This window comes from Oncorhynchus nerka, linkage group LG22 (genome assembly GCF_034236695.1).
Source record: "Oncorhynchus nerka isolate Pitt River linkage group LG22, Oner_Uvic_2.0, whole genome shotgun sequence".
In the NCBI taxonomy this organism is placed as follows: Eukaryota; Metazoa; Chordata; class Actinopteri; order Salmoniformes; family Salmonidae; genus Oncorhynchus; species Oncorhynchus nerka.
Genome location: NC_088417.1, coordinates 31587010 through 31599176, shown reverse-complemented (window position 1 = coordinate 31599176; position 12167 = coordinate 31587010). Strand labels below are relative to the sequence as shown.

Below are 12167 nucleotides of genomic sequence, written 5' to 3'. Positions count from 1 at the left end.
AAGGGCAGTCAGGTCTGGGGAGAACCAAGGGCTATATCTGTTCCTGGTTCTAAATTTCTTGAATGGGGCATGTTTATTTAAGATGGTTAGGAAGGCATTTAAAAAAAATATCCAGGCATCCTCTACTGACGGGATTGAATCAATATCCTTCCAGGATACCCCGGCCAGGTCGATTAGAAAGGCCTGCTCGCTGAAGTGTTTCAGGGAGCGTTTTACAGTGATGAGTGGAGGTCGTTTGACCGCTGGTTCATTACGGATGCAGGCAATGAGGCAGTGATCGCTGAGATCTTGGTTGAAGACAGCAGAGGTGTATTTAGAGGGCAAGTTGGTTAGGATGATATCTATGAGGGTGCCTGTGTTGAAGGCTTTGGGGAGGTACCTGGTAGGTTCATTGATAATTTGTGTGAGATTGAGGGCATGAAGTTTAGATTGTAGGATGGCTGGGGTGTTAAGCATGTTCCAGTTTAGGTCGCCTAGCAGCACGAGCTCTGAAGATAGATGGGAGGCAATCAGTTCACATATGGTATCCAGAGCACAGCTGGGGGCAGAGGGTGGTCTATAGCAGGCGGCAACGGTGAGAGACTTGTTTTTAGAGGTGGATTTTTAAAAGTAGAAGTTCAAATTGTTTGGGTACAGACCTGGATAGTAGGACAGAACTCTGCAGGCTATCTTTGCAGTAGATTGCAACACCGCCCCCTTTGGCAGTTCTATCTTGTCTGAAAATGTTGTAGTTTGGAATTAAAATTTCAGAATTTTTGGTGGTCTTCCTAAGCCAGGATTCAGACACAGCTAGAACATCCGGGTTGGCAGAGTGTGCTAAAGCAGTGAATAGAACAAACTTAGGGAGGAGGCTTCTAATGTGAACATGCATGAAACGAAGGCTATTACGGTTACAGAAGTCGTCAAAAGAGAGCGCCTGGGGAATAGGAGTGGAGCTAGGCACTGCAGGGCCTAGATTAACCTCTACATCGCCAGAGGAACATAGGAGGAGTAGAATAAGGGTGCGGCTAAAAGCAATAAGAATTGGTCGTCTAGAACGTCTGGAACAGAGAGTAAAAGGAGGTTTCTGGGGGCGATAAAATAGCATCAAGGTATAATGTACAGACAAAGGTATGGTAGGATGTGAATACAGTGGAGGTAAACCTAGGTATTGAGTGATGAAGAGAGAGATATTGTCTCTAGAAACATAATTGAAACCAGGAGATGTCATTGCATGTGTGGGTGGTGGAACTAATAGGTTGGATAAGGTATAGTGAGCAGGACTAGAGGCTCTACAGTGAAATAAGCCAATAAACACTAACCAGAACAGCAATGGACAAGACATATTGACATTAAGGAGAGGCATGCTTAGTCAAGTGATCAAAAGGGTCCAGTGAGTGGAGAGGTTGGTTGGGGGTCACGGCGATTTAGACAGCTAGCCAGGCCATCGGTAGCAAGCTAGCATAGGATGGAGGTCTGTTATTAGCCACCTCTTGCGTTCCGTCAGTAGATTAGTGGGGTTCCGTGTGGTAGAGGGGATTAATCCAAATCACACAACAACAAAAATAAAAACAATAGATATAGTTATAGAGGCCCAAGAAGAAAACATAATGATAATAAAAAATAAATAAATTGTCCGATTGTCTATTCAGATAGCAGCCGGTAAGACAACGGCTAACGGTTAGCAGGCCGCAGATGGGCGTTCAAGTAACGTCGCGACGGAGGAGCCAGCCGGATAACTCCTTCGGGTAGATAACGTCGGCAGTCCAGTTGTGAAGGCCCGGTGGGGCTCCGCGTAGGCAGTAAAACGGGTCCGGACAGGTGACTGCAGCCCAGGAGTGATTGATGGAACTCAGGAGTGATTGACGGAGCTGGCTAGCTCCGGAATAATTGATGTTTGCTCCGGAATCGACGAAAGCCGATAGCAGCTAGCTAGCTGTGAGATCCAGGTAAGAATGTCCAGAGAGCAGTTGAAATCCAGGGACATGGAGAGAAAAATTGGTCCGGTATGTTCCGTTCCGAGCTGCGCTGCGCCGTACAAAACTGGCGATAGATTTTCAAGCTAAAGGATAGCTGATGACCACAAACCGTGGTTAGCTGAATACTAACGATTTGCCAGTAAAGAAGCTAACTAGCTTCTGATTAGCTGCTAGATTAGCTTCTGGGCTAGCTTCTGGCTAGTTTCTGGCTAGCTTCTTGGAGTTTCTGGCTAGCTTCTTGGAGGATTACAGATTTGAGGTAAATAATACTTTTTTATAAATATAAATTGGTGAGGCGGGTTGCAGGAGAGTGTTTTGAAGATGAGTTGATGGAAAATAAAATTAAAATAAAATGTATGTGAAAAAAGTTGTAAATATATATATATATATATATATACGGGACACGACAAGACGAGGACAAAATACATCTGAACTGCTATGCCATCTTGGAACAGTATAAGTGTTCTATGTTGTTCACGGAGGATAGTTTTGTAGAATTCCGCATGCGGATTCTAAATTTGGTATTTGTCTCATTGTGTGAATTCTTGGTTGGTGAGCAGACCCCAGACCTCACAACCATAAAGGACAATGGGTTCTATAACTGATTCAAGTATTTTTAGCCAGATCCTAACTGGTATGTCAAATTTTATGTTCCTTTTGATGGCATAGAATGCCCTTCTTGCCTTGTCTCTCAGATCATTCACAGCTTTGTGGAAGTTACTTGTGGCGCTGATCGTTATCGTTTTTTTGTGTGCTCTAGGGCAACGGTGTCTAGATGGAATTTGTATTCGTGGTCCTGGCGACAGGACCTTTTTTGGAACACATTATTTCTGTCTTACTGAGATTCACTGTTAATTCCCCGTCTGACAGAATCTGTGCAGAAGATCTAGGTGCTGCTGTAGGCCTTCCTTGGTTGGGGACAGAAACACCAGAACATCAGCAAACAGTAGACATTTGACTTCAGATTGATATATATGTTGGAGGTGGGTGTGGCTTATGCTGTGGAGTGTGTGTGTGTTTGTACATGGATTTTATAATGTTGTATGTTTTTCCCCCAACACCATTTTCCCTCAGTTTGATTTGTAGACCCTCATGTCAAATTGAGTGTAACACCGTACCCAAACCGGCCGTGCGTAAATTGATTTTGTCCCCCCACACCAAACGCGATCACGACACGCAGGTTGAAAAATCAAAACAAACTCTGAACCAATTGTATTAATTTGGGGACAGGTCGAAAAGCATTAAACATTGATGGCAATTTAGCTGGCTAGGTAACTTTCCTAGTTACCACGACGCCCAAACTCAGTTCATGTTTCAATCACCCACGTAGGTATAACCAATGAGGAGATGGCATGTGGGTATCTGCTTCTATAAACCAATGAGGAGATGGGAGAGGCAGTCAGCGTTACAAATAGAACTGACTTTTATTTTAGCGCTTGGCAACACAGGTGCTCGTTGGCGAGCACAAGCGATGCGAGTGGTGTAGTCAGCATGTAAAGCTTTTTTGAAATCAACAAAGCATGAGAAGACTTTGCCTTTGTTTTTGGTTTGTTTGTTTGTCAGTTAGGGTGTGCAGGGTGAATACGTGGTCTGTCTTACGGTAATATGGTAAAAAGCCAATTTGACGTTTGCTCAGTACATTGTTTTCGCTGAGGAAATGTACAAGTCTGCTGTTAATGATAATGCAGAGGATTTTCCCAAGGTTGCTGTTGACGCATATCCCCCGGTAGTTATTGGGGTAAAATCTCAATCTTTGTCACTCTTTCCTTTCTTTCTTTCTCTCTCTCGATCTCAAGTTTACTCTGTAAAAGACAGATTGTCTGAAGTGTCACATGTCAAAATAATTTAATTTCCATCACTTTTTGTTGAAACAAGGCAGGAAAACATTTATTGGAGTCTTAATGCATTATAATGTGTTCATTTGTCGCATGGTGGGAAGACTGGGCTGTGCACATAAAATGACCTCAACGTTCCTGGGGCAGACGCTGTGGAAAGACAGGTTTTTATATATATCTGTGTATAGACACAGCAAGTGGCCCTGGTCTGACTCTGTACTGATCCTGAGCTGTTCAAACCTTCATCTTGACCTCTTCTCAACCTGAAATCTGTTAGAAGGTGCTCTTGGGAAGGCCTGTTAGGTCAGAGGCTCAGACCAAGGCTCCTGTGGTGCAGATGTACAGTAACAGCCTGTTTAAGAGATATTGAGATCTTCTGTGAGGTATTTGATGGAGATATTCCGTAGTATTCAGACAGTTAATATTGATAGATTGATACTGCTATTTCTACTTCAGCTCTCCTTGCATGCTAGTATATACCATAGGCTTCCAGTCATTGTGCTAGCGCTAGTTAGCTTTGTTTTGTGAAATTACCTAAAATTTACTTCATATTCGACACAGAGACATGAACATTCATCTGACTCTGGGGAAGTAGATAAAGGGCATCATTGCCAAAATCCTGAAGTATCCCTTTAATTTACATCCAAAAAGCAGGGACGTGCTCTTTCCATCAGACATGATAGATTAGTACCTCCTTCTGTCATCCATTTCTTTGCTCACACACCTTGCTGCTTGCATCCCCCCCTCTCCCGTTCTCAGGCCAGGAACACGACACAGCCAGCCCTGGGTTGAAGCTGTCTTCATTTAACAATCCTGCATAACCTTAACAACTGTTACCAACTAATACTGGCCTGCAGCCTCCCGGCTGGCCGCATGGCACGTCCCTCAAACACAGCTAAATCCTCTACCCTGCTCTTCCAGCTACTTCTAATAGGATGGACGTGTTTAACTATACCTGATCAGAAGGAGCTCGGGTTAGTTTAAGGGTGAGGATCTAGGGTTAGTTTAAGGGCTAGGATCTAGGGTTAGTTTTGGGGTGAGGATCTAGGGTTAGTTTTGGGGTGAGGATCTAGGGTTAGTTTTGGGGTGAGGATCTAGGGTTAGTTTTGGGGTGAGGAACTAGGGTTAGTTTTGGGGTGAGGATCTAGGGTTAGTTTTGGGGTGGGGATCTAGGGTTAGTTTTGGGGTGGGGATCTAGGGTTAGTTTTGGGGTGAGGATCTAGGGTTAGTTTTGGGGTGAGGATCTAGGGTTAGTTTTAGGATCTAGGGTTAGTTTTAGGATCTAGGGTTAGGGTTAAGGTTTTCGGGTTGGAGAAAATAGGATTTAGAATGGGACTGAATTTTGTGTCCCAACAAGGTTAGTTGTACAAGACTGTGTGTCTGATTGTCCAGTGCAGCCTGCCTAATAGGATGAGATGGAGACATTCTGGCATGCCTCTGGAGAACAGTGCAGCTATTGAACAAAATGTACACACACACTTCTTAACCATTCAACAATGTATTTTTATATTTTCCACGAACAGCGTTTCGCTCCCGGATCCAGGAGGATTTCAGTATTAATATTGAACAAAATGTAATGTTTGAGTGCACGAGAGTTTTCCGTGCCAACTGTTTAATACACTGTAATTATACACCGTCCATGAAACATACTGCGGCTGTGTTTTGTGTGTGTATTATTACGGGGGGTGTCGGGTGTCTGTGATACATTTTGCGGTTCCTAGTATCTCTCAATCTCTCCCCCATCCATCTCTTCCCCCTCTGTTTTGCTCTGTCTAACCAGGAAGCATCACAGCAGAAATATTTGGACACATGTTTTATGGACTGGAAGAGCATACTCTTCTGTCACCGTGTTCTCTTTATTGGGTGCGTGCGCGCACATGTGAAAACAAGGTAGTGTCCTCTTAAAACCGCACGTGACCACTAATGACACGGCATGCCTTTAAAAACAGCCTGCGTCGGAGGCGTGAGTCACTGCCACGGTGAATTAGGGAGACCCAGCGCTGAGATACACTAATTCAGGGCTCAGACTCACGGACCGAGGGGATCTAAGGTTGGATTTAGAGGAGCTGGGGATAAAGGGGGCAGAGTGGTGTGGTATACATGTGTGTTTTCTTTTCTCGCTTGGCGATTCAGTAGTTGGACACTGGAAGTATGTGGGACTCTAGATGTCCCACTTGCTGTGTTCACTATCAGGCCACTCCCAGGAGAGGGCACCAGTGAGCTCAGAACCTGGTCCCGCTACATACCTGTGCATACAGGAGCCAGGGTTTACAGCCACAATATGTTCAGTCAGTTAGGAGGAGCATATAAGCATTTCCAATCTGATAATATTGATAATTCCACAATGCTGTTGTAGGCCAGTGCAAGACATGTGGCTTTATGAAGGTAAGTCAGTTGACTCAATTTAACTTAATTGAGTATTAGATGGTTCTGGTATGACCTGGATGAACTTGGTTGATGAACCTGAATTTAAACTTGGCACATCGTGACACCAGATTGGCACAGTGGGGTTTACATAGTGCTTCACTAGGGTCAGATGGATTTGCTCTATAAAAATAGGACTTCCAAAAAAGGACTCATTAATTAGGGCTGAGAGTTGCGGGGGACCTCACAATACGGAATTCGATACTGTGATTTTATTGTGATTTGTTGTTCCAAACATATTGCTCACTATATGTCTGCTGCAGAGGGACGAGAGAGAGACGTGAGAACATGTGTTTTGACCCGTCATGGAAATAAGTGTGGAAAACAAATTGTCTCCCTATTTTAAAAAGGTGGAGAACAAGCCATAAAGGTTTTGGCGCAGGGGGGGGGGACAAAACATAGCGATACTGATATCTGCCGATATACTATTTTACAGCAGGAAACTAAAGTGTAATTTTTCCACTCTGAATTTCCATAAATTGCCATCCAAAAGAGCAATTGTCCAATAATTATGCTTTAAATGTTGATTTAATACATTGTGATAATAATGACACATCATGAGAATGGCCAGAAGTGTTCAGATCAGCATGAGGTTCCCTTTTCTCATCCCATTTATTCAATATCGGTTATCGTGGAGTTATTTACCATATAGCTGTAAAAGGCCAATATCGGACGATCATACTGGTGAACCAATCTATCGGTCGGGCTCTAAACTCTTAGAAAAAACGGTGCCATAAACCTAAAACAGTTCTTCGGGTGTCCACCCTTGTTGGTTCCAGGTAGAACCCTTTTGGTTTCAAGTAGAACCATTTTGGGTTCCGTGTAGAATCTTATCCCCAGGAATCAAAAAGGGTTTTACCTGGAACCAAAAAGGGTTCTTCTATGGTGACAGCTAAAGAGTGTACTGCCAACCCAGGGAATGTATAGACAGAGCATGCCTGCCTGCAGAAGTCGGCTACTTGCGAAACGCGTGTCCTTTTCCCGACTCTCTCCGTGTCCCTCTTGAGACCACTACACTTTCTTTTCTCTCACGTTGTCTTCATGTTTGGTGCAGCCAAGTGTTGTGTTCCAGAGAATGTTTTTTCTCTCAGTACTGGACATTTTGAGTAACCTAGGCTATCATATCTGAACCTCAGAGGATAGTAAAGAGTGTGTTTTGGTGTCAGAGTTCTGGAGGACAGTATAGTTTTTAATGTCAGAGTAAGAGCGTGTGTCTTCATAACCTGTTTTTCCTCAACCCTTCTGTCTCCTTCTCTTCGACTTCCAGCTGGGTCCCTGGGTCCTCCTCCCATCCTAGCCAAGCCCGGTCTGTTTTTGAAAAGGGTCGAAAAAAATAACAACCAGTCTTCATCCCGCTCTTCTATCCTCCATACTGCTCGTTCCCCCTCAGGCTGTTTTCTCTTCAAATAACTGATGGGACTTCAGGTTTCACACTGAGCAAGACTAAACAAATAAAGCGTGTCTCCTAACATGTGATGCAAGCGCTCCTTTGTTTGGTAAGCTGCTGCGGCTTGCCGTGTCCAGGGTGTTTTCCAGCTGTGTTGTAAGAGTAGAGGGGATTCTGGCTGTAGTTGGATATTGGGCCACTAGATGGCAGCAGCACCCTTTCAGGTGTGTTGATTACACATGGGAGAAGTAGAAGGCATACCTTTTCATTGTGATCAGGCTCTTTTCTTCTCCACATGGCAAAGTTGCTTTGCCTCCCCCCTTTACACTCAAACCTGATTCTGTGTGATTTGTACAGAGGAGAACCAAGCCATGGCTGAATAAAGCATCTTGACTTGGACTGTCTTGAAGTTCAGTGGTTACTGGCCTTTCGGGCGCCGTAAAAGTCTCAGGTGCTCTCGGTGCCGCGGTACGCTTCCTGGCCTTCCCAAGGCCCCGGACGGAAAGATGGATCCCACTTTGATTTGGGAAAATTTCTGTAATTCCTCCTAGGGATGCCGTCTGATATTCCTGAATCATGCAGCACTAGAAGGCAGGCAGATCAATCTCCCTAACAAGTCCCCCTCTGTCTCCGTCTGTCATTCCAATCACACTGGTATGACTATACCTTAGCCTTGTCCCTTACCCTGCTCTGTGACTGTGAAATACAGGGCTGGTTTAGCGCGGGTCAATTCTTTTGACATGAGCTCAGTTGCTGCTGCTTTTGTCCTCTGTGTTCAGAGCTGTTGGAGAGATCTTGTAGGATCCTGTGGTCCAGGCCTGAGGAGCCTGCTGTCGCTGAGCTGCACCTTCTCTGTCCCAAATGGCGCCCTATTCCTTATGTAGTGTACTACTTTTGACCCGAGCCCTGTGGGCCGTAGTGCACTAGAAAGGGAACCGGGTGCCATTTGGGACTTACACCGAGTCTCTGCTGGTCTCTTTAGCGTTTTTTTTTAATGGGATATATGTAGGCTTATGGTGTGGAACAGGACTGAACTTTGATTGCACTTGACGGTTTGGTCTATACATTTACTCTGGTGTGTGTGTGTGTGTGTGTGTGTGTGTAGAAAGACAGCTGTGCTCCAAATCTAGCAGGCGTAACAAAGGAGCTGCGTGGTCTGAACTGTCCCACGTCCTCCACTTCCCCCCTCGGAAGGGAAAAGTCATACGTCCTTTACTGTTGTTCTGTGAATTCAGCACGTCTTACCTCCGGATTTCAAAAACTTCTGGCCCGAAAAAAGTCAAACTCCTGGAACCCAACGTGTGTGTGTGTGAAGTGACCGGGTTTTGGGTCTGCCTGCAGTCTTTCCCGGGTGATGTTGCTGAGGCGATATTTTCCTGGAGGGTCGTCCCCAAGGTGCGTTCACAACCCGGCGTGTCAGACACCGTTACGCAACATGAGCTAGCGTCTCCGCTGATTTACACCCAGCAGCTTCAAACACAGCTAAAGCCCCAAGCCACATAGAACTCAGCTCTGCTTGTGTCGTTCCTGAGCCGGAATAGTTAGTGCACGCTCCAACACCCTTTGACCCAGTGTTCTGGGCTCCGCTGGGGTGGTCCAGCGGAGTGTGTGTGTGTGTTAGACCTGCTGAAGGGGCTCCTGAAGGAGGTATTTTGGCCTTAGAGAGTGCAGAGCGTGGTGGATCTGCCTGGAAGCTCGTCTGCGTGTTAGCGTTGTTAGCTAGCTAGCTGCCTGCAGCCGCAGCCAAACGGCCCGGTCAGAACACCCTCGCTCCGCATGGGACCAATAGCTGTCAGAAGTCAGCCGCCACCATAGGAACAATGTAGCCGGGAAGGAGACCAGGAAGGAGGGGACCAGATACAGTAGGTGGCTGTGGCTCATTTGAGGGATTTGTCTACTCTAGCTGTTCTTTCTGCCTTTAAGCCATCCTGTGTTTTATGATATGGGGTTCAGACAGAGAGTGGAGCAGACTGGACTTTGGGGAACCAAGTCTAGGGTGGGTTATTGAGCCCTATGTTAGGCAGGAGCCTTAGGTTAAATGTTATTGGCTGGCCACCGTTCTCTACATTTAAAGCCGAGCTTTGATGACTGCCTAGGCAGCTGAAGAATGTGGTAGTCTAGGCCTGAGCAGCATGGTTAGCAAGGGAGGAAGGATAGGGAGAGGGACATGGTAGGTAGTTGCCCCTCGGGCCTAATGAAGGGACCAGGGGGAGAAATGGAGGGGATGGGGGGTCATACAGGAGAGTGTGTGGTAGGGAACAGTAAAGCATTTAATAAGCGAGGTGTGAGTCGAGGCCAGCCAGGAGTGGAGGGTTGAGGAGGGGTGGATGAAAGACTGGGGTCTCCTAGGGGATGCCACCACAGTCCCATCCCAGCCCCAGTGTGTGTGTGTGTGTGTGTGCCCCTAATGCCGGCCTGCTGCTGTTCTACAGTAGCAGCACCTGCCTGTGTCTGCTGGGGTTAGCTGGAGTACAGAGGTCAATAGGTAATGTCCTCTGAGGCCTCCGCGAACCCCAGACCCAGTGCTCTGACTCAATGACTACAGCTAGCGCTCTGAGACATTCCCACCTGCACAGACATCACACATGATATGTCATGTTATATTTAAGCAATAAGGCCTGAGGGGTTGTGGTATATGGCCAATATATTTTGCTTCGTGTCTAAGAATAGCCCTTAGCTGTGGTATATTGGCCATTTTCCACAAACCGCTGAGGTGCCTTTTTAATAAAAAAATAAATAAATGTGATCTTTATTTAACAAGGCAAGTTAGTTAAGAACAAATTCTTATTTACAATGACGGCCTACCCCGGCCAAACCCAGACAACGCTGGGCCAATTGTGCGCTGCCTTATGTGACGCCCAATCACGGCCGGTTGTGATACAGCCTGGATTCGAACCAGGGTGTCTGTAGTGACGCCTCAAGCAATGCAGTGCCTTAGACCGCTGCGCCATTCAGGAGCCCTATTGCTACTATAAATTGGTTAACATCGTAATTAGAAGAGTAAAAATACATATTTTGTCATACCTGTGGTACACGGTCTAATATACCACGGCTGCCAGCTAATCAGCATTCAGGACTCAAACCACCCAGTTTATACAGCGCTTGAGAAAGCCTGAGTGTGAGCGTTTGTTGGTGTGTGCGTGCATGCATGGCATATGTCTGTATTGAGGATGTGTGTGTACTGTAGGGGTGTGTATGATTCTTCCTCTGTTGTCCTGACTCATGACATTCCTCAAATTCTCCACCTTGATAGGGAATCCCAAAATGGGGACACACACATCTTTCAGGGATAGAGGGTATATCCAGGAATCTTGTTCCAATTAGCTTAGCAGTACATGAGCTGTTTTTCCCTCGCTGGGTTTAATAGGCCAGAGCTGTGTGTGTGTGTGTGTGTGTGTGTGTGTGTGTGTGTCTGAGGGGGTAGATTAACAGCCAAATGATTTTCTTAGAGTTTTGTTTTTGTGTTTTTAATTTTCCCCTCGTTCTCTCCATTTTCTCTGTGGATGGGTTCACAGTTCACTGGTTGTATTTACAAAGTGCTGCATTTCCAAGCTCATTTGATTTTTCACAGGTCTGGTCTGCAGTGTTCTCCCTTGAGCCGGATTGTGTTTCCTATGTTTCCGCTGGCCGTTGAAAGGGGGGATAACGAAGGTCTGGAAAAGTGTGTGTGCCTGTCCCCTTGTGTGTGTGTGTGTGTGTGTGTGTGTGTGTGTGTGTTCACAGTTGACCCTCCGTGATTACGAACCAACACATTTTTGCTATCATCTGCTGAATAACTTCCTTCATTGATGCGTACATCCGCTTTCTTCCATGTCCAAACACACACACACACATACACACACACTTGTGCGTGTGGCATTGGGTGCGTTGAAGCGCAATGCCTAAATTCCTGCCCTCTCTCTTTTAGGGAACGCCGGCCACCCATGGTATAAATCGTGGAGCGAGACACCTTGGACTGGGGGTGACAGAGGAGAGGAAAGGAGACTGAACCTACCCTCGACCCTTCCCTTGCCTGCTGCTGCACTGTGGCAGTGCTATTTTCATTCTCACTCTGATATTCCACACCCAGGCAGGAACCATGCCGGCCCTGTCCACCGGATCTGGAAATTACTCGGGTACCGAATGATGTGATGAACCCTGTTTCCTTTCAGCTGTGCACACTAAACCCCGTTCCCTATTCACGATGCACATCTTCCTACCTGTTTTTATCCCCTTTATACACTGCACTAACTCTGTGCCCTTAAGGCTGTTCACACTCAGCCTTAAGGCTGTTCCAATAGGCTGGATTCTGTCTCCACTGTAGGTTTTTACAAAGAAGCATAGTTCATACAGTTCCTTCAAAGTATTCATACCCCTTGATTTATTCCACATTTTGATGTGCTATAGCCAAAATGGATGAAACATTTGATTTATTATTAATTGTTTTATCTCTCACCGTACACTCGATACACCATGATGACAAAGTTAAAACATGTTTTTAGAAATGTTTGCTAATTTATGTCAAATTAAATACACATGTCTAATTTACATAAGTATTCACACCCTTGAGTCAATATTTTGTAG

The 12167-nt window shown here is 45.7% G+C and overlaps 1 protein-coding gene across 3 annotated transcripts in view; it reads left to right on the top strand.

Annotated features, from left to right (window-relative positions):
- LOC115125332 (MAGUK p55 subfamily member 7-like) overlaps positions 1-12167 on the top strand; it is a 313135-nt gene that overhangs the window by 75754 nt on the left and 225214 nt on the right. For all 3 annotated transcript variants that reach the window (XM_065007128.1, XM_065007126.1, XM_065007127.1), the window contains one exon: positions 11512-11719. In XM_065007128.1, coding sequence (XP_064863200.1) covers positions 11683-11719 — 37 coding nt within the window. In that variant the 5' untranslated portion in view covers positions 11512-11682. The remainder of the gene's footprint in view (positions 1-11511; positions 11720-12167) is intronic.